This window comes from Felis catus, chromosome A2 (assembly GCF_018350175.1).
Source record: "Felis catus isolate Fca126 chromosome A2, F.catus_Fca126_mat1.0, whole genome shotgun sequence".
Classification (NCBI taxonomy): domain Eukaryota; kingdom Metazoa; phylum Chordata; class Mammalia; order Carnivora; family Felidae; genus Felis; species Felis catus.
Genome location: NC_058369.1, coordinates 50,009,266 through 50,032,195, shown reverse-complemented (window position 1 = coordinate 50,032,195; position 22,930 = coordinate 50,009,266). Strand labels below are relative to the sequence as shown.

General features: G+C 44.2%; 1 protein-coding gene and 1 long non-coding RNA gene across 2 annotated transcripts in view; one reads left to right on the top strand and one right to left on the bottom strand.

The window, feature by feature from the left end:
• The window catches only part of LMCD1 (LIM and cysteine rich domains 1), a 57,810-nt gene that overhangs the window by 26,893 nt on the left and 7,987 nt on the right, over positions 1-22,930 (bottom strand). Inside the window, exon 2 of the mRNA XM_003982444.5 lies at positions 1,348-1,436. Within this exon, the coding sequence (XP_003982493.1) occupies positions 1,348-1,436 (89 nt within the window). The remainder of the gene's footprint in view (positions 1-1,347; positions 1,437-22,930) is intronic.
• LOC123384130 overlaps positions 8,810-22,930 on the top strand; it is a 94,537-nt gene continuing 80,416 nt past the window's right edge. Inside the window, exon 1 of the long non-coding RNA XR_006594814.1 lies at positions 8,810-9,311. This is a non-coding gene — a long non-coding RNA (uncharacterized LOC123384130). The remainder of the gene's footprint in view (positions 9,312-22,930) is intronic.

The following is a 22,930-nucleotide window of genomic DNA, read 5'->3' as shown; positions in this document are numbered from 1 at the left end:
AAGGATTCTGAAAGGAGGCATCCCAGCTGTCCTTGGAGAGCTGATGAGGAGTCAGCATTGTTCCGTGACACCCTGATGGCAGGTTCAGCACCAAGGGGGCGGAATGATAGGGAAGCTGACTCCTCAAGGCCAGAAAGAGCTCTAGTGGCCAAACTAGATGCGTGGGGCATTCCCCCAACAGGAAGTGTGCTAGCTGTAGGAGGAATCTGTGCGGGGGATACAGTGGGGTTTGGATGACTTTGAAAGTCGCTTGCATCCAGAAGACCACATGAGCTCCTGTGAGGTCAAGGACTGTCAGGGAATGGAGTCAAGGAACAGTCCCGTGCTTCAAAAGCTCACGACCCACAGTACTACTGTAGAATGTCTAAGAGCATGGAGTGGGGTTTCACAAAGACCCAACTTTGAATCCTGGCGTTTAGTAGCCATCCCCTCCCCACCCCTGTTAGCCAGCCTCAGTTTCCTGATATGAAAAATGGAGACACTGAGATACTAATACCAACTGCTCAGGATTGCTTCAATATTCCAACATACAAGATTTAGCAATGAATGTTTTTCTAATTGCCATCCCACCATGGAAATCAACAACTTTGAGACAAATACCTCCCAAATTTCACTCCTGCTCTGAGTGCCCCAGGAACCCCTCTGGCAGGGGCATCAAAAGCTCAACTTCTCTATCGTGCCCTACAGAGGTTAGCCTCTCTCTTCCAGGGCTGCCAGGACAGTCACACAGGCTGTGTGCCCTGCACAACTCCACACAGATGCTGATGGGAATAGCGCCTGGGGACTGTGCAGTGTGAGGTCTCCACCTCTGCTTTTCAGATTCCTCAATAAAAAGAGAGAAAGAAACACTCTACAGTTCCAAGTCCAGCTGGATCTCATGGCCCTCCCTCACGGATATGAATGTAGCGCCTGGTTTTTAAATACTGTGGACACAGTGACTTTTATTTCTGGCCCAGGGGTACTCTGAGATCCAAATGGGGTGACGGCACCATATGGGGAGATCCGCCACATGCACCAAGCCCAAGGATAGAGCAGTCCAGAGAGGACGAGGCACCAACTAACATCTGCCCACATCTGCCCAGTGCAGTCCTTCGTGGGGCCAGCTTGGTGGTCTCCACCTCAAAACGGTGCATGAAGCACTAAGCTCCTTCCTCATCTTGGCTCCTAAGGGCTTTTCTGTCATTTCTGAATGAGGCCAAGCAGGAGTGCGTTCACTCTGGAGCCAGTCCTCCCTGAAATGCATGCATCCTAAGTGAGCAGTCCCAGCAGAGAAGAATGGCTGGGGTTCCCAGAAAGGACAGCCAAGAAGTGCAGGCAGGCAGAGCTTCTCCTGACAAAGTCTGTTACCTCCATGGATGTGGCTCGAAGCCCGAACACGTCCCCTTGCATCTCAAACAAGGCACACCTCTTGCTGACTGCTGCTGGCCCAGGGACATCTGGAAAAGGAGACAGAAAAGAGGGTGTTTCACTTCCACAAGTCTTGGATCGGGGATGCTTGACCTCTAAAAGACTTGGCATGCCAGCAAAGGGATTGTGTGGGGTTCAAAGGGCTCAAGCTGAATAAGACCAGCCAGGGAAGTGGCCATAGGGCAGGCAAGTGGGGAAGGGTGGGGTCCTTGCCAGTAAAAATGGAATGAGACAGGGGCTTATTGCTGGCCTTTCAGTGCTGTCACCAGCCACCAGGGCTGTGTTGAAAACCCTCTGCTCCTCCCTTTATATTCATCAGCTCCCCTGGTCCACTTGTCACTGGAATGGAATCTTCCAGTGAGTGCCTCCTCTCCCTCATTTATTTGTGATTTATTGATAGGGTGTGATTAAACCAAAGCTACAGGCACAAACAAATGCGCATGCTGCCACGTGTCTATAGCTCAAAGCATAACTTAAATATTTCGCTAAACCACGGAAAATCAGAGCATTTGAAATCTGGTTGTCCTTTGGAAGGAGAACAACACCCGGCACAGGTTTTATTCTTTGTCACCAGCCGCTGCCGATGTGTTGAGACCCGAATGACTCTCAAAGACTCTCAAACGGGGTCTTCAAATCAGCAGCATTATGGGAAGCTTGCCAGAAGCACAGACCCTCGGGCTCCGCTCCAGCCCTCGGAATCAGAATCCGCACACCAACAAACTTCCCGGGAGATTTGTATGACATTAAGATGGGAGAAGCCTGGGGTTAGTGTATGGATCTGCTGGCTGAGAAACTTCCCTAACTCTCAACTGGGGGTGGGGAAGACTTGGTGGCAGGTATGCACACGTACTATGATTTTATCAAGAACAAGTCCTCATCAACTAGTAAGATAAACGGATAAGCTCCTCATTCAACAGACATTTGATTCATTTAACCACTAATTTAGTATCTACTGTATGTCAGGCACAGGGATACATCATAAGATTCGGGTGTGCCCTAGGAGTACTCACAGACTAGAGGGGGATGAAGAGAGAAACACATACTTATCACCTGCTCCTGGAAGGGGTAAGTTTGAGGCAAAGGAAGCTGCCTTTTGTGTGGCAGAGGCTGGACTTTGGAGCCTGGGAGACCAAGATTCCCAACCCAGCTTCGGGACTTACCAGCCATACTGGCCTTGGACCAACTGAGCCTCAGTCTCCTTACTTGTCAAATGGGTACAAAGATAATGTATGCAAAGTGCCCATTCACATGAGGTACTCAAGATGGTAACTGCTGTTGTTTTGCACACAGAGTTTAGGTGCCCAGAGGAAGGTGTCAATAAACCTGTAGGGGAAGTCCAGTCAGGCTTCTTAGAAGAGGTGACTCTGGATGGGGGCTATGCAAAATGAGCAGGCAGAAAGGGAGAAGGAGATTCTTGGAAGAGAAATGTGTGAGGGCAAAAAGATATGAAAGGGCATGATGGTGTGTGTGGGGGTGTCTTGTATTCTGAGTACCCCTGTTTCCTCTTCCTGCTTTTAAGCAGGAAAAAAAGGAGTGAAACTTGTGGGTCCACCCTCACTGCTACTGTTAGAATCCAGAGAAGTACACGAAGGTCACAGTTATTCTTTACCAGATTTCTCTTCTGTTGCTCAAATCTTCCCACGATGACACCTAGGTTTCACACCCCCACTTGGACAACTGCGGTTTGCACCGTATCTTCTCGTACTATGCTGTTCTGTAAAGTTTCCTTTTAATGTTTATTTTTGAGGGGAGGGGTGTGGGAGGGGCAGAGAAAGAGATGGACAGAGGATCTGAAGCAGGCTCTGTGCTGACAGCAGTGAGCATGAGGTGGGACTTGAACTCACAAACTGTGAGATCGTGACCTGAGCTGAAGTTGAACGCTCCACCGACTGAGTCACCGAGGTGCCCCCATACTATGCTGTTCTTATACACATTCACAACTTTGGAGAGTAAGAGCCACACTGCACATATCTAAAGGGGATCACGTTCCGACTTGTGCCCGTTCATTGCTAGATTCGTGTTGAAAATTGAAAACAAGAGCATGCTCACCATCAAGTCATCGTCCTAAGCTGTGGAGCTTTCACTCACACGTGGAACTTTACTCTCTAAGACCCTGGCATCTAAAACCTTGAAACTTTCATCTCTCCTTTCTGCCTCCTGTTACCTTGGATTCTACTAGTTGAAATGCAGCCATCCTTCCGCACTTAATGTTTGAGTGATTCAATGGTTATTTTGGAAGGTATACAACGTATGAATAAGGCTTCATTGTTGGATTGTTTTAGACCCAGAGGCAGCAAAGCCTGGAAACAGAAGAGCTAGGTGGAAGCATTTCATAAGTGGCAAAACACCCTGCGTGTGAGCATTGCCATTCTTCTAATGAGCGGCAGATTCAACAGTCATCCTATAAGGGGATTAGACCTGATGCTTGGCCGGCAGGGCCGAGCTGCTGGCTCAGGGTCTGGCTAGAACTAGTGATGTAAGGCAGCACAGAAGAGCACGGGCCTGCGGCGGGGGGCTGGCTCTATGGTGCCAGCTCTGACATTTATTAGCTGTGCGGCTAGAGGCGACTCATTTCCTTGCCCCATCTAAGTTGCTCCCCTGTAAAATGAGAAAACTGGCCTGGATCGAGGTTGTTGGAATTCTGTTACCCAGAATCCTCTTGTATGATGTGTTTCCAAATGGTGGATGGCTCTTCTGCTGGACCTCGGCAAGTCACTGGTCTTGCAGAGTTACTGTGAGGGTTATGTGGGTTGCTGCATGGAAAGGGCTTGGCATGCACATATTATGCACCGAGTGTTTGTTCTTGTTGTCACTGTACCTTGTGTAAACGGTCTGAGAGACCCTGAATCAGACATTCTAAGACAATTCTTTTCCCAGCTTCAGAATTCTAGAGAGCTTCAGAGGAACTACTTTCTAAGCGCATACCTCATAGACTTTCTTACTGTCTACTTTGCTTCATGCGTGCAAATGTTGTCTCTCTGACTAAGGGGAGGAGGCAGACAGTTGGCCTTAGCCTTCATCCTGCTAGTGGGACAGTTTCCATGGTGACAGAAGTCCGTGGGAGAGAAAAATAGATGGCCTTGCAAGGAAGCAGCAGATTTGGGCCATCAGGACACACTTGCAGCCAGTTTCCTGGCTGACTGCTTAGCACAATAAATAGCCATTTTGTCCACTGCATGTCATTTATCCAGGAGCCAGACAGACCTAGCTATCTGGGACACAGAAAATGATGATCCTGTTTATTGAGGGGAGGAAAACACCAAGCAGAAACAGCGTTTCATACAAGACATTCTGGTTTATAAACAGTAGGTTTCTCCGATGCGGACTCGGTCTCAGATGGAAGATGGCCCAGTGGCTGCTCACAGTGGTTCACAGTAGCTGAACACAGAAGAGCTTAAAAGCAGCCATCACTTTAAAAAATGGGTCCCTGGAATGTAGCATGTACTCTAACCCTTTTCTTGAGGGGAGATAAAATGTTTTGACAATTTTCTTTGGCTCTGGGGGAGTAGGATGTTGTGGAACTGAATCTTGTCAGGGACTTGAAAGGACTTAGCTAGGCCAGGAGCCGTGGGGGCGCAAGGGCCACGGGGTGCAAAGGGCAGGGGGCCACAGGGCCTTCTCCTCACTTTGAGCATTTCCTTCAGGTGAACCGCCAGGGGAAGTATTACAGGGAGGAGATGTAGCCAAGAACAAGGCAGGACGGGGATGAAGAAGGGAAAAGAGGACATACAATATGAAGTGTAGGAGTGAGGATTTGGGATTAGGAAATGTGAGTTCTCCTCCCATTGTGTAACTCGGTTTCCTCCTCTGAGAAATGGGTTTTCCCTGCCCTTTCTGCCTCCACCAGGCTGTAGTAAGCCATAAATCAGATTAAAAGGTTGTTTGCAAAGTAAAATATTTACCATCGTTAAAAACAATTATCCAAACGTTGAGCATGAGGCAGAAAAGTGGGTGGCACATCTTCTCAGTGTCCTATGGTGACAATAGGACACTCCCCACCCCCATGAGGATTATCTAGACAAATTTACTTTGCTTTACCCCAAGACTTGGTGCAGTCACGTGTTAACTTACAGATTTTTTTGTCCAGTAAAGATACAAATACAAGCAGTTTTTGTCTTTTTGAAACAGATAACCTTAAAGGTTATGGTTTATTGTCCTGTTGGACATTAGCTAGTTACGTACCTAACCCATCAATCTTGTCCTAACATTGAAATATACAGCCCTTCAGATGCTTTATGAACTGGCCTAAATATCTTACTGATTACTTTATTAACTAATGAGTTGAGTAAAATCTTTACTAAGTTTTATTGTATATTTGCACAAGAGTTGTGATTTTATGTTTTTGAAAATTCTATCTTAACACCATCACATGCACTCCTGACTCTCCATGGGTTTGCTTTCTGAGCCGGGGTGTTCTGAATATTGACACTAAATTCTGTTTCAAGTCAATTACCCTGACTTTATTTTTACAGGTAAAGTCTCTGAGCATATGTGTTCTTTGTTTTTTAAGTTTTATTTATTCTATTTTGAGAGAGAGAGTGAGAGAGAGAGAGCAGGTGAGGGGCAGACAGAGGTAGAGAGAGAATCCCAAGCAGGCTCCACATTGTCAGCTGTCAGCACTGACATGGGACTTGATCTCATGAACTGTCAGATCACGACCTGAGCCAAAATCAAGAGTTGGACGCTTAACCGACTGAGCCATCCAGGAGCCCCTATAAGCATATGTGTTATTAAAAATTATTAGCCAACATGCTGTTTCTTAAAAACAAACCTTTTCCTCCCCACCAAGGAGAGAAGGTAGAGTCAGGGTAGTGAAGAGTGGGGTGGGGTGAAATTATGAGAAGGCCCAGAAAAGAACTGCCATCATCAACAGGAAAAAATGATTCCAGCAATGACTCTATTGCTATCAACAATTCCCAACTATTAACAGCTTGACAATCCATGGATTGATATTACTTACTTAAGCATTTTTCCTGAACAATTATGATGACACTATGAAGGATAATCATTATTCCTAAACAACAGAGGATGCATGACAGACTGAGAAAGGAGAAGCAACTTGTCCATTCAGAATGGTCTGTGCTGGAGCCCCTATGGGGAAGGGGGGGGTCCCCTCACTCTACCTTCATCTGTACTTCAAGCCAAAATGTTATAGTTTTCCTAATGACTCTGACTGTAGCTAACATTTATTGAGTAGACCTCATGTGCCAGGCATATGCCAGGCATATTCATAATATTTATGCTTGACAAGCCTGTGAGAGAGGTACTGTTAGTGACTTCCTTTTCAGATGAGGAAGCCGGCCCAGAGAGGTTCAGCCTCTTCTTCAGGATCTAATGGCTAGCAAGTGGTGAAGCCAAGAAGTGAAACCAGCGGGTCTTACTTCAGAGTTGTGCTCTCATCTGATCTGCTCTGGTACTTTCCATCAAGGATATAGCACTTGACAGTTTACAAAGTATATTTACATTCCTTATCTCACTGGGTTTTCACAACAACCTTAGGATGTGGACACTTTGCATTTGTCTCATGAAAAAAAAAAAAAAAAACTGAGCTCATAGATCTAATGGGATTTGCTGCTCAGGACATAATTCATACTCATGTTTTTGGAATCCAGACCCTATGATTTCCTACCACACTAGGAGTCTCCAGACCTCAGACGGCCTCCTACAGGTCTAGCCTTGACTCTGGGCATTAGGCCAGTTGGATCCAAACAGGCGGGACAGTGTGTCTGTAGGAGTTGGGGGGGGGGGGGTTCCAGGTTAGCGTTGGGGGCAGTAGTACAAGGCCATGATCACATTGGTCTCAGTATTTTTACCATCCAACTCTGTTGTGCTAAATAAACTAAAGTATACATGTTCAAGGCAATGGACAGGCTTTGAAGGCAGCTAGAGAGGCAGTGGTTGGAGGAGAAAGTGAATCAGAACCACAGGCAGAGCCTGTAGGAGAAAAGCACCAGGGTATTGGCTTCAGTTGATTTATCTGCTCCCTCCCTGGAAGCCCAAGTGAGGGGCGAGAGGTCACTTATGTTTAGTACCAGACTGGGGAGCTGGGGCTCACCCTCCAACCCAAGGTCTGGAGACGACTGGACAGACAGTGGCTTGGGGGACAGCATGTTGAAAACTGTCTTCTAGAAACTGTTACCACTTTAAAAAAGAACAAAATCATAATAACTAAGGCAAGAGGCAAGTCATTTTGGGGTTTATTTTCAAGTATTTCCTTTTAAAAAAATTTTTTTTTATGTTTACTTATTTTTGAGAGAGAGAGAGAGAGAGAACTTGTGTGAAAGGGGGAAAGGCAGAGAGACAGGGAGACAAAGGATCCGGAGTGGGCTTTGCACCAACAGCACAGAGGCAAATGTAGGGCTCGAGCTCACAAACCTTGAAATTATGATCTGAGCCGAAACTGGATGCTTAAGCAATTGAGCCACCCAGGCACACGTATTCCCAACTCCTAATAATTTGTTTAGATCAAGGATACTCACACCCATCTCATTTTGAAGTTTAATTAAGCCACTTTAAGAGGGATAAACGTTGTTGAGTGTTAGATGTCTCCATTCTCCTAGAATGTGGCCCACTTCACCAGTCCAAATTTATCTATTTTTACTTCCATATCATCTACTATTTCTACCCAGATTCTCTTTCCAATCACTTGAGCCTCTGGAAGTTCTTTGAAATACACACTGGGGTCTGTTTTTTTGTTTTTTTGCTCAGGCTTATCAAACCTCAGGGAGCTTCAGCCCCACCTACTTTTTTGAGACCAGCTCACGTCGCCATCTTTTCCATAAAAAAAATAATCAGTTGCAGCTGGAACGACTACTAGGCCTTGCAGCCTTCTAACCACTGTGCTAAGCCCAAGCTCAGGCAAATCTTACACCGCCTCGTGGTGGTTCTCGAGGTGTGGACCCCCACACACCTTGGAACTTGGTAGCGGTGCAAATCCTCAGTTCTCACCCCAGACCCACTAACTCATTTACTTGGTGTAGGGCCTAGCCATTGCTGTTCAAGCCCCCCAGGGGATCTGCATGCACAGCTCAAGTCTGACAACCACTGATCAGGCTGTGCATAAAGGAACTGAAGGAAACGGATGGTCTTGGTTTGCCCCAGACTGAATCAGGGCTTGAATGCAGGACTTTTAGTGCTGAACCCAGGAATGCTCTGGACAAACCACAAAGAGTTGGTCTCCCTAATTAACACTATTCACAAAGGTCAAATTAAAGTCCTGGTGCTTAGAAATAAGCCCAGGTCTCTCAGAATCCCCAATCTCCATTTTAATTTAACCAATGCACTACAGGCAATGCCAAGAAATGAAATTTTCCAGGTATTTTGGGGCCCTTACACTTACTTCTCAAAGAACCCATATAACTGTAGAACTGCAAATGCATTTGGTGCCAGGAATTAGAAAGAGTGTGCCATGACATTGTACTTTAGTATGGGGATTTGGCCTGGTCTGCATGTGTTTGAAATTAATCAGACACTCTGATTAGCATGGACATCAGCTGGGATCTAGCTAACAAGAAGACTGTGGTGTAGCAGGTCTGGGATGAGCCTTATATTCCGTAGTTCTACCGACCTTCCAGGGAAAGCTGATGCTGCCAGTCCGGGGACCACGCTTTAAAGAGCAAAGGGCTACATCAGCGGTTCCCAACTTGTCTACACAATAGAATCACCTGGAGATCTTTTAACACTTCTAAAATCCCAGCTGCATGTCACTGAAATTTAGCCATAATTGCTGGGGACGGGCAACAGACCTCAGTCATTTGGGAAGTTCTCTGGAGGAGCCCAATGTGCAGACAAGTCTGGGAACAACTGGGCTTCCCCATTGTACCCTCAGCCACCACAACTTGGACTCTGTGGCTCTCAGCTCATCGGAGAGAGACATCTCCTCCCAGACCACCATTCCTTACAAGGTGAGATTTACAGCATGTCTGACTTTTGTTATTTCATTTTGGTTCCTTCTTCCCTGGCATAAGCCCACCTCACAGGCATTCATGCCAAATGCAGTAACTCTCTGAATAGCCAGACAGAAGGGAGACCACAGCCCTTCCTCTGCTTCTAAATTTCCCTGGCTGGATGACTTATTGGGTGACTCCCACTGATGTTGAGATCCTTTGCCAGGCTTGAGGTCAGGGTGGTCCTCCCTAAACCTGGGGCCCAAGTGGGGACTGAGAGGTCCTGCCAGACAGAGGGGCCCAAGCTGGGACACTCAAGGCCCAGATGGTTACAAGCTGCATCGTGGAAAGTTGTTTTCCCCACCCCCCACTTGAGAAGTGTGATCCTTTCAGAGACTGACCTGGCTGGGAAGTGTAATGGGGGCCTTATATTTCATTGTCCCACTCAAGAACCCCATGGCCTCGACAGGGTCTGAACTTCTGTGTTTTTTCTTTTTTTCTTTCTTTTTTTTTTTTTTTTTTGAAGCTCTCCAGTGATTGAAAGAATGAGTTGCCAAATAGCCTTACAAAATCTTAACAGAGTAATGAAATCAATACACTTACTAGTACAATAACTGTCCATTCTTAATGTCAGAGTTACATTCGTCACCCTTCCTGAACATAAACCCTCCTTGTGACATGTCCTGTGTGCCACCAGAGGTAAAGACTGGGGCCCAGAAATCCAGGGATGCTGGATGAACAACACAAACTCTTACATTAGGGTGACTTTGGGCATTATTCCATATTCCATATACATATATATATATATGTATATGTACATATGTATACATATATATACACATACATATATATACACATATACATATATATACATATATACATATATATACATATATATGTATATACATATATATATATATATATACATATATATGGAATATTATATATAAAATGGGCATTCCCCATCTTGTCCCCTCCAATCTTAGGCACAACTGTTGCCCTGTGTTGGTCTCCTGCCTCTCTCTCCTCCCTACTGATACTTGTACTCTGGCTGCAGAAGCCTCAAGCCAGGGCTTCAGTTTGTGGCCAAGAAAACCCTGTTTCCCCAAACAGGAGATGAAAAAGTGGGGTGTGTAGCCTGGCCTTAAGGTGGCTGGCTTCAAATATGGTACAGAGGAGTGAGCAGAAACTTATTCAAATTTCCATTCTGCACTGACTGACCTATGCTCTCTATAATGCCATGCAAATTAGCCATGGAAACAACTGAGGATAAAGTGCCTCCTAAAACCACAGCAAGTCTCACAAAGGCAGCAACAAAGACCTTGTCTACATCAGAGGTCATATCTGGGGACACAAATATTCCTCAGGGGATTGTGTGTGTGTGTGCATGTGTGTACATGGATGTGTGTGCGCAGATGTATGTGGATATCTGTGTGGGTATGTGTCCACATACACTGTTTCTTCTCCATGGTTGTTCCCTGGGCGTTCCTAGTCTTCTGTCTGGACAAGCACAGATGTAACGAAATCACTTCAACTTAGATACCCTTTTCCTGAATTGTGTAATAAGGATAAAAATGCATAGACTAAACAAATTGAGATTAGCCCAGCTGATCTTGTACTCAGAATTCAATGGATGGAAAACTTGTTCTTTTTCCTTTTTGTTTTTAAAGCCCAATCCTATTTAAAGCAGCAGAAAAGGAAAACATTTAGTGGCTGATGAGCTGATGGCAGAAATGCTTGAGTTGTCAGTATTTTGGGGTATAGATCTGATTATCTTTCCTGTTAAATGGTTTGTGTGTATTAAGTTGATTCCTCAGACCAGCTGTGGTTGAGAGTTAGTCTGATGAATTTAGCTCATGTTAGGAGTGTCTGGTATCCCAAATAAAGTTTTGAACAAATGCCCAACAAAAGAGCACTTTTTACTCTCTATAAGAAAAGTTTTTTTGTTTTTGTTTTTTGTTTTTGTTTTTGTTTTTGTCAAGATGGTTTGTTCAGGCTTGACTCTACGAGAATTTGTGTTTGGGACAAAATACACCATGTTCTCTTTACTATTCTTCCTCTCTCAACACATGATATTTAACAGGTAAAATTAAGTTGAAAGCAGGGCAGCCATCAAGGAGAAGAAAATTCACAGAATCCCAGCACATGCTCTAGAGGGTGTGAAAAGTCAGCAGGATGCCCGGCGGTCCCAGCCCATTGGGGTGGTGAAAGAAGCTTTTCGCTCCTCTGTCTACCCTGCCAGCTTCCCCTGAAATGGGTCCCAATCCATCTGTTGAGTCTCCTTGATGACCATGCCCCTGGAGTAGTTCTGGAAACTGCCACCAGTTCCGCCCATTACCTCTTCAGGAAGCTCTCCCCTCTCCTGTCCTTTCTAAGCTCCTAACCACCACGTATGACCTGTTAGACACCCATCCACATGCATGCACACACACGTGCACACATCCACACATCCACACACGGCACGCATATCCATGAGTGCGCACGCACACACAGCCCTGTATGGAACATTTTCTATACTTGTAATCACTTGTTTGGTTCTGTCTTCCCCTCCAGGGAAGGAAATTATTGGAGATTCCCAAGATTCACATGTGTGAACAAAAAGGGTTAATCTAGCTATGAAAACTGAATAGAAAAGCAAATCCATATGGGGGAAGGGAAATGTGAAATGAAAGCTTTCTCTGTTTAAGACCCTGCTCTTGCCTCCCTTCCTATCCCCCCTCCCACCCCTCCTCTTTGAGCCAACCTTCACTGATTTGAGGCTGGTTTCAGAAAAACAGGAATGCCCAGACTGAGGGCCATGAACAGAGTGGGCACACGGAAGCCTGCCTTTGGGGTAGCTGGTTCTAACACTGTAGCCCATCCAACAGCTGACCCTATCCTTAACTGTCTGCATCCTGAATGTCTCCTCTTGATTAGAACAAGTTATTGCAACCATTCTTTCCCATTATCAGGCCTGGTTGGCTGCGTCTATTAGTAATGTCTACCTCTTACCACATCATCACTTGGCATAATGGAGCAGGCACTGTGAGTGCTCCCCTAGCCAAGATAGGGGATTATCTACCCCCTTTTTCTTTTGCTTCCATCTGCCTTTTGGGTAATTTTACTCTTTTGTATTTTTAGCACTTTCATCAAAAATAGGCAAAAAAGCGGTAAGACTCAAATCAGTACATTTTCCAAGGGTTTGCGGCTCTTGGAAAGGCCTGACATGAGGGACCTTTGGACAAAGGAGCTGTAGCAATTGCATGAGACGATTCACATGGCTGGGCTCCTTTCCCACTTGGCGATGGCCGGAGCCCTTCAAAGTGGGCAGTCTCGAAATATTTGCAGAATAACTCTTCTTTCAAAGGTGATGGGGCTGGGGTCACTTTGAAAAAGAGGAGTACAGAACAAGGCAGAAAGCTCCAAATCCTAAAATGAGTGCTCCATGGCTGGATGATTGCATCTGAAGGCAGCGCGTGGAAAACGCTGGAAGTTGTCAGGCCCTGCTCAGGACTCTGCCTCCATTGTTGAACATTCCTTTGGTAGTGCAGAAATGATGGTGACTGAAGGAGAGAGGTAAGCAGCCTGTGTGCTGCCAGCTTCTTGCTGACAGCTCATGGGAACATGTGGTTGAATCCAAAGCAGGTCCACAAATTTTACATGTAAGGGACCCTGCTGGACTGAAGTGATAGGATTTTCAGGCTGAACTAATATTTTCCTTTGACACCAGCTTCCTTTGGACTGCCCAGGCTAACATGAATAGTGAATTGCACAAACGCAGACTGCCAAAGCCACTCTCTCCTGTTTTTGAGAACTGCCTGGTTTTAGATAGGTCAGCCCATTATTTGAGGGCACACTGCTTAGTTAAAATAGTCAGTGGGGGGAGGGTCCTCCTGCCCTCCCCCCCCCCCTCCCAACATCCAGACTTTTTATGGATCTTTTGAGACCACTAGGTTCCCAAAGTATGGGTGTTGTTTTCATTGACTGTGAAAGGGATTCCCACAGGGCAAGAGCTGACCTAGCATTTCTTGCCAAATTGTTTGCAGAGGCTCCAACATATCTTTTTTAAACTTGTCTTTTTTTTCTTTCACTGATAGGCCCTGCCAGTTCTTGGGAAGATGTAAGTAATGCCACTAGTTTTGCTAGGAGCCAGAAGCTCTCCAACCCCCTTGGGAATTTTATCAGCGATTTACCAAGTGGCTTGAGGGAAATTAAGATAAAATAAAGTCCTTGTAGGGTTTCTTTACTCTCCCCTCCCCCATGTCCTAAATGAGAACAAGCTGTTGGTGTCCCCAGGCCTAATACCTTCAGGCCATACTTGGAAATTAAAATCTAAGTGGCTTCCTACTTCTTAGGTTTCAGCCCTTAGTAGACTCCTCCTCAAGTATAAAACTCTAAGCTTGAGGCCAGCAATACTTACTTATTATACCTCCCCAGTTTTTATAAGACTCCTGATTTTAGCAGCCTGATGTCCTAAGAATTTTTTCCTAAAAGGATGTTAATTGGGTGTGTGTGTGTGTGTGTGTGTGTGTGTGTGTGTGTCTGTATGTGTCTGAATTCTTGCAGCATTACTGATCTAAGGATAACACACTTTTATTGGAGTTAATTTTGGAAATGGAGAGACTTAGCAAACCAAGTTGGAGAATTTTTAATCTTGCTTATCCGAATCTTAACATTGTAATAGGGAGTGTGCCATGTAAAAGTACAGCACTGTTATTAAAAGTCTGAAGCCTTTGCTTATGCAAATGACTCCTGCTGGGAATCGCACACATAAATTCTCAGGTTAACTTATGACATTGGAAGCATGGAGACACGCACATTTCCTTCAGCCAACATTGGTGCCTTGATGTTAAGAAACCACTTCCGTTTTACTGGAGTGCCTTCACCAAGAAGGTTTCTTGGTTTAAAACAAGTACCCTTTCTTATAAATGACTTCCCTGTTCTTTTTCTTCGCTAGCATATGTTTTTCAAACTAATATTAAATATATCTTCAAATACTTAATCCTCTCCTTGACTTTCCCTCTCCATAATGCATCAGTTGTATATACTTTATATAGTGGAATTCTATGTTTGAGAAAATCTGACACAAGGAAATCATAGTCTTAGAAATAAAAGCACTTTAAGGGCATTTAGATCAAGTTTTTGCAAGCTAGTTTTATGAAACAGAAATCAGCACTTGGTCACTCACCTTGCAAATAATTCATTTTCAAGGTCTCACTTTTGCAGCTCATTTAACACAATCAAAATGTAGTCAGAACTATGGAAACCAAGTCACCTTCCAGAAAGTTATCTCTTGAATAAATTTAGGATTATTCATTTAACCATATGCCCCAGGAAAGATGATACATTCCTGTATACCTCTGAGTCTGCCCATATGCAGTTCCTTCTGTGTGGAACATTTCTCTCTCCCCTCACCTAACTCGTATTTGTCATTCAGGTACCCCTATCATAGGGTCTTAGAAAACCCTGTATCTTATACTTCTTTGTAGCACTCATCATGATTATTACTTAATCCTGAATATAACTCTTCAATGACATTCTTTCCTGCTAGACAGGAAGCAATATGGAGGCAGGGTCCCTGTGTGTCTAGTTTATTGCTCTGTCACCAGTGCCTCAAATTCTGCTTTGCACATAGTAGCTCCTTAATAAACATGTGTCTGACTAGCTTCTTTTATAACACTTTCATTTTTGCCTTTGATTAATGCTTCTTCAGTGTTGCGTTAAAAGCTAATGCGTAATAGATACCCTTCATCTGAGGCTGATGCCTGTAGGAAGAGTTGGGAAAACAAGAATCAACCTGATTTCCTGTAGTTTCCAAGATTCTAGCCTCCCCTGGTTGCCCAACCCTTCTTAACAGCCCTCCCCAACCGCTTCCTCCTCCCCTCTACTCTAAGGTTCCAGCACTTGTTCTTAATGTTTACTTATTTTTGAGAGAGAGAGAGAGTTGGGGAGGGGTCAGAGAGAGAGGGAGGCACAGAATCAGAAGCAGGCTCGAGGCTCTGAGCTGTCAGCACAGCGCTGGAACTCACAAACCATGAGATCGTGACCTGAGCTGAAGTTGGACGCTTAACCAACTGAGCCGCCCAGGTGCCCCATTATAGCCTCTTGATTTTCAACATGCTTTTCTCTCATGCATTTGTCTATTCAAATGGCTTCAGTATTCTCTCCAGCTCTCAGTGTTCCCTCCATGAGTGCTTTCAGCTCCTGGAATCTCTTCGTGGATAGGCTGTTGGCACTCCCACCTCACCTTCTTTGCTACCCAAACCCACTGGTTCTCCCATCTTTATTGTATCCCTACCCATCCAGTCACCCAGACCTGTGGTCTGCATCCCAGTCAGTTGTTCAAGGCAAGTAGACATGGAAAGAAATGCTCTTCTTCTTGGGCAGAATCCAGCTTTTCCTCTTTGAGGGGCCCATTTCTAGTGTGTGCCATCGCTTCCATGGTGTACCCCAGAAGATAGGAGATGCTCTCATGATGGGAGAGCCACTTTCTGACCTTCTGAAAGGTGACTCACCAGAGAGAGAAAACCCAACTTCTCTAGAGCAACTCAGACTTAGCAACCTCGGGCTTCTCCATGAAACAGAATACACACAAGTACTGGGAAACTGAAAACTCAGGTCAGCCTGTGAGAGTCATTCAGTTCTACAGACTTTCAATGGCATTTCTGGCCTTGGATCATTGCTTTGGAACATTGCTTTCTCTACTCCTGCCCTTGAATTTGCTGGTGGAGCAGCAGGGGACACCATTTGTGTTGGAGCTGAACCCAAGCCCTGGCTACTTTATCACTACACATGTAACCCTGGTGAGCAGTTTCTGCTCTCTGAACCTCGATTTTTTTCACCTTTAAAATGGATCATAATTCCTACCATCCTCATGGGGCTGTTGTGAGAATCAAACATGATCATGCATATAGGATGTTGAGAAATTTGTAAAGTGCTGTAGAGATCAAGGGTAATCCAATATTAGATGTTTATGAATGCCTATGTTCCTCCTTTATGAATTCTGTCCTCAGTATACCACCTGGGTGATTACTATAATTTTTCTTTAAACAAATTACTTAAAACTTCTTTCTTGAAAAAAACCTTTTAACCCTAAAATATATTAAAATAGAAGGTAAACTGGGGCCCCTAGGTGGCTCAGTCGGTTGAGCATCTGACTTCGGCTCAGGTCATGATCTCACGGTTTGTGGGTTTGAGCCTCACATCGGGCTCTGTGCTGACAGCTCAGAGCTTGGAGCCTGCTTCAGATTCTGTCTCCCTCTCTCTCTGCCCTTCCCCCACTTGCACGCACATGTGCATGCTCTCTCTCTCTCTCTCTCTCAAAAGTAAACAAACGTTAAAAAGAATTAAAAAAATAGAAGGTAAGTGTAAAAAATATGACAAATATAAAACAACATTATTAAATTCTAACTAGTGCTATTGACTTTTAAAAGGTCTGAGCCTGAGCACTACTCTCTATCATTACTCATCTTTCTGGAACCCTGCAAATGTGTTACATGTAGATAAGAAATGGCATAGAGGGCAGAGGGAGAGCTGTGGATTGAATCTCCTACATTTAATTCATGTTCATCATCTAGCTATGTCACCAATGCAATTTATTTAATCTCTCTGAATCTTAGTTTACTCATCTGTAAAATGAGATTTCTATAAACATTAGGAAAAAACTATGTAGCACAGTGCCTGGCACATGGCCCGTGTTTGATAAATGCAGTTAATATACCTGGTGCAAGAGCAAAGCTTCTAATTTAATCCCTCCTATCAAGGGCAGAACTTACTGAAATTTTTTGTTTTTGGTTCTGAGGAGTATGGAGTGAGTAATACAACTGAGGAGAAAATTTGGGGCCATTTCTCTACTAGCAAAGTAAGGAGGTGAGTTAAAGTCATTAACTGGACCACCCAGATTTTAGAAAGATGGGGAAAATATCAACCAGGAAAGCAATTTCACCTAACAAGACTTTGAATAGACTTAGCCACTCTTTCAAAAGAGTGTTTATAGTGGGGGTGCCTGGGTGGCTCAGTCAGTTAAGTGTCCGACTTCTGCTCAGGTCATGATCTTGTGGTTTGTGAGTTTGAACCCCAAATTGGGCTCTGTGCTGACAGCTCAGAGCCTAGAGCCTGCTTCGGATTCTGTCTCCGGCTCTTGCTGCCCCTCCCCAGCTCACACTCTGTGTGTGTGTGTGTGTGTGTGTGTGTGTGTGTGTGTGTGTGTGTCTCAAGAAAAAATTTTAAAAAAAAATTTAAAAAAAGAGTGTTCATGGTGTCAAAGGCTAGGCTAAAATTATAAAGCACCAAGAGGTGGAGATAGTAAGAATTTTTTAAAGAAAGGAGTGCCAAATCTAAGTTTTTGGGATAAGAAGAAATATGATGGGTCCAGGGCCTTCTCAGAATTTCTTGTACTTCAAAGAGTACGTACTTGGCAATGATTCTGCCGCTTTCCTGAGTTTGGTCAACGTGGCTGAGGGAAGGCAAAATTCTTAAAATCCACACAGATGGAACTTTTCCACTGGCCCTATTTTGGTATAAATATTCATCAAGGACTAGAAACTTAACATCGATATTGGTCTGAGCTCTGAGTGGTTTGGACTAAATTTCAGCCAATTTTCAGTTGTCCCTCTGGCTCTTGTCTCTCAGGAGGGCCAACTCTGCTGAGATGTGGCTGCTGTTGTCCAGAGCACTGAGCCAACTGCCTCCCCAGACCATGGAAATCACTGGAGTTTTTTCTCAAGAGACCTCCAGCCAGAAAGAGGGGGCCTCAAGGATCAGATGAAAGTTCAAGTCAGTTGTTTGAAGAAGGGAAACAAATCAAGGCTTGGCTCATCCACCATCCTAAAGCCAATCCTTTCATAGGCGAGCCTGCAGAAAGATAATAAAACTTGGGACCAGACATTAAAAATTCAGTTTGGTTTGGAATGGTGCCTTCCCCAACCCTCTCACTTTCATTTCCTTTTCATCTCCAGATTCTTCCTAAATCTACCAGAGTCTCCCTCCCATGTCTCTGGCTCTACTCCTACCTTGTCAGTTCTGATCTTGGCCCAGGAGTAAGAAGGTTTTAGAATAAGCCCCATGGTTGAGGATCCCGCTGAGGGACGCTGGTCTCACCTACTCTTTTCCATGTCTGTCTTGTGTCCTCTGCCCTCATGCTCTCTTTCCTTCTATCTCCTCAAGATTCTTCTACCAGTTTCCCAAAAAGGTTGTATTATTTTATATTGTCTCTGGCAATGTATGAATTCTAGCTGCTCCACATCCTCGTCAACACTTGCTATTGTCAATATTTAATTTTACTACTCTTCTGGGTATGTAACGCCGTATCATTGTGCTTTTGTGTTTTTCTCAGGAGTAATAAGGTTGAATACCTTTCCCTACACTTATTAGCCATTTAGACATTTTTTTTCTGTGACATGCTTGTTCAAATCTTCACCTATTTTTTTTTAAAAATTGGACTGCTTTTAAAAAATTGATTTAAATGGGGTGTGCATGGGTGGCTTAGTTGGTTGAAAGCCCAGCTTCAGCTCAGGTCATGATCTCAGGGTTGGTGAGTTCGAGCCCTGCCTCAGGCTCTGTGCTGACAGCTCAGAGCCTGGAGCCTGCTTCTGATTGTGTCTCCCTCTCTCTCTGCCCCTGCCCCACTCATGTTCTGTCTCTCTCAAAAATGAATGTTATAAAAAGGTAAAAAAATTTGATTTAAAGCAGTTATTTATATATTTTGGATACAATCTCTTGTCAGATAGACGTACTGTGAATATTTTCTTTGTGGATTATCTTTCACTTTCTTAGTGGCATCTTTTAATGAAAGCAAGTTATTATTGGTGACCAGCCTTCATTTTTTTTTTTTTTAAAGGAGGCTTCATGCCCAGCATGGACCTCGATATGGGACTTGAACTCATAACCCTGAGATCAAGATCTGGGCTGAGATCATCAGTTGGACACTTAACCAACTGAGCTACCTAGGCGTGTGCCCCCTTCATATTTATATTTTGAGCATTCCCTCTAGATGGTAAAGTCACCAGGATATAAAATTTAGACTACTTTGTTACTGTTCTAGCATTCCATATAGTAAGCTATGACAACTTTGCAAATAATTTTAAAAGCTTTTTAAAAAGATATTACCTCTGTTTATCAAGGTTTTCTTCTTTTCCTCCTTAGCCTTTTCTGATTTCTTATCATATCCCCACACCTCTGCCCTTTATAAATCAGGTACTTTGTGTATAGACCAGTGCTGATTTTTCATGAGTATTTAGGACACAGGTTTGGAGTTCTTAGTGCTTAGAGTTGCCTCTCCCCTCCTCTTTTGCCAAGTTTTTCCACTTTAAAAGCTATCCTCCAAGAAATAGGATAGTTTGGTGGCATAGAAGTGACCTTCCCAATTGGGTGAGATTTTAAGGAGAGGTAAATAACCTGCTAAAGTGGAGGTCACCAAACTCGTGCCAAAACAAAACATGGGGGCTGTCTGTTGGCCATCTCACTTGGCTAAAGGCTGACACCAGGTCCCCCAGAAGCCAGGAACTAACCCAGGAAACAGATGCTTTGACCTTAATCCTGAACAACATGTAGGACTTGGTCAGTTACCAGAACAGGAACGTTAGGAAAAAGTGGTCATCACATCCTTGCACTGAGGAGCTAGGGAAACAGAAGCAATGGGAAGAGGTTGCAGAGACAGATTTTAGCTCACAATAAGGAAGAGTTATCTCATAAGCAGAGGAGTTCAATAGGTCTCCTCGGGAGCTGCAAGTGCTTGTCAGTGGTATTCTCAGAGCATCTGCCTGTCGTGTCCAGTTCATCTGATGTTTAAGGATGGGACAGTTGAACAAAATAAAGTTTTAAAAGTTTTTCTGAACCTGAAATGCTAGGATACCTCAAATTCTTACCCCACCTCTTCTACTCACTAGCTCTGTGACCTGGAACAAGTCACCTAACCTGCTAGATCTGTTGTTTCCTTGTCTGTTAAATAAGGAAGGTGACCTAGGGAAACTCTGAAGCCTTTTCGACCTCTTAAAAATTAATTGTAGTTGCTGAAGTATTCACTACAAGCATTATTAAAATAAATGTATGATGATTTCCCTTGTGATGGTCCCAGCCCTGGGCTGGGTCCAAGGAAAAATAGAGGTGAGTGACAACAGCCATTGTAGGTAGAATGAATCTTAATTATGGGGTGTCTCCCCCCCATGGGCTGTTCAGGCCTTTGGCTGTGTAGGAGGACAGACTCGAGAGGAAACACAGCTTTTCCATCAAACTTTGCCTCTTCTCAGGTCCACACATAGCAATGATGTCCATAATTTCATTTTCCAGATAACTGGCAGGGAATCATCTGGAATTTTTCTTTTACATACCATATACAACTGACAAAAATCAAGAACAATCATCCCAGTGGCATTTTGACATCCAAACCATGTGTTTTTCATTTTGATGCCTCATCTGCTCTACCACATGGCAACAAGGAACCCACATTGTCAGACCAAGTGAGAAATCTGAAGAAATGGATGAAAGGAATTGTTGTGATGGCAGATTCTCCATCTTATTAACCAACTTCCTGCATTTCAAAAGGCTGATTTTCTTTCTGTTAGTTCATTAAGGTGTCCTACTTGGGATTTCTTTTCCTCTAAGTATCATTTATGGTTTCAGAGTTTAAAGGTGAATAAAACTCAGGGAGCAAAACTGCTGCCTGTGGTGCTCTGGATTGTTTTCATGTTCTGCTCACATGTGCTGTGTGCTGAATTTCACAGTGTGTGTGTGTGTGTGTGTGTGTGTGTGTGTGTGTGTGTTCCTTTCTTCCCATTTCTATTGCATAATCTCAGGTCTCTGAATCTAAATCTTCCTGCAAAACTTCAAACTCGACGGGGGTGAGTTTGCCGGATCTCCTTTGCTGAGAGTCTCAAGCCACTGCCATAAAGCTTTCTGTGTGCCCGTCTGACAGGGTTTGCTATCCTCATCACCCGAAATATTTTGGTTGAGAGGCAAGAGGAGCAGGTTCTCAGAGGAGAAAACAAAAGCTGCAGATGTAGGGATGGATGGATACACGGAAATGTATTTCTCTGCAATTCAAGATGGATGATATTCCCTGAGTTAGAAGTCAGGTAGGATGGACAGTATACGTGACATACTTGGAAAGCATAAAACTAGACCATGACCCGATCCTAACAGCTCATTTATCCTTGTCTCTCAACACTCAGCTCAGATGTCGCCTCCTGGGTAAGCCTTCCCTGACCTCCCAGGTGGGGTTAAGTACTGCCTCTTCTGATCCCCCTCACTTCCATACTCCTACCTCTGGTCAAGGTCTTCAGGGACTGTTTCTTCTCTAATGGCCGGACTGGCTGCTCCTCTTCTGAAACCATCAGCTTCTGGGACTCTTTTCCTTCTATTTTTCTACTTATCAGCTTAGTTCCTGGCATATCATAATTGCATATATGTTTGCACAAACTAAATTCGTTTTTTTTTTTTAAGTTTATTTTGAGAGAGAGCACACAGGAGCAGATGGGGGAAAGAGAGAGAGAGGGAGGGAAGAAGGGAGGGAGGGAGAGCATCCCAAGCAGGCTCCATGCTGTCAACACGAAGCCCCACGTGGGGCTCAAATTCACCAACTGTGAAATCGTGACCTGAGCCAAAACCCCACGTGGGGCTCAAATTCACCAACTGTGAAATCGTGACCTGAGCCAAAACCAATGGTCAGATGCTTAATCGACTGAGCCACCCAGGCGCCCCTATATATGCACATATTTGTGTATATGTATACAGAATACTGTTAAAGCTTGATTTTGACAGAGGTCTTAATGTATTTGGGCTCTTTTGGTTGTCTGACACAAAGGCATTCCCTCTTAGAATAATGTTCTAAATGCATAAAATATGTAGCATTACAGAGGAAACCATTATTACTGAAACAGTATCAATAGATAAAAACAGATCTATGATTTAGGAACACACATGCCTTTATTAAGTTATTAACAAGACTCAGCAGTGGATTTATTGTTATTCCAGAACATGGATAAGCGTAAGTGGTACATTAGACATCTATCTCAGCTGTAATAGGATATGAAAGTATCACATTTCCACTGGTATCAAGGGCATAGGGCCTACATCCAGCTATCTTTTTCTAATGTAAATATCTTGTTCAATAGCTTTATTTGGTTAAAAAGACAAGTCAGGGGCTGCTAAGCTATCTGGGCTTTTGCCTTGCATCATAACTGAAGAAAAAGCTGAATCAGATAGAGGCTGGGTATATTGGGATGCGATTTTTCCTCATTTACATTCCTTAATACCCTCAATTCTATCCACAGATCCCTGGTTAAAAACCTCTCCTCCATCCGCTAGCAAGATTTAAAAAATTCCCTTGACTTCCTCTACAATAAGCCCACAAATGCTGACCCCTGCCCACATTGGGGCCAGATCCCCCTTAAGAAGGACACTGGCTGGCATCAGTGCCAGGGTTGGGTAGGGAGCACAGGAATGTCTCAGCAGGTGGGTGGCTCTCTTCCAGGATGAGGGCAGGGCTGGGCTCCTCTCTCCCTCCACTTCTTCTAGCCAATGGATTAGCCAGGCCAGTCACCTTGGTAGTCAGCCTCATGAATCAGTACCTGGACATGTCACTTAGTCATACAGCCCAAATAGATGCCGTCTTCTTAAGGGCAGGTTATGGGGTGTTAGTCAGCCAAGAGACCTTTCTCTGT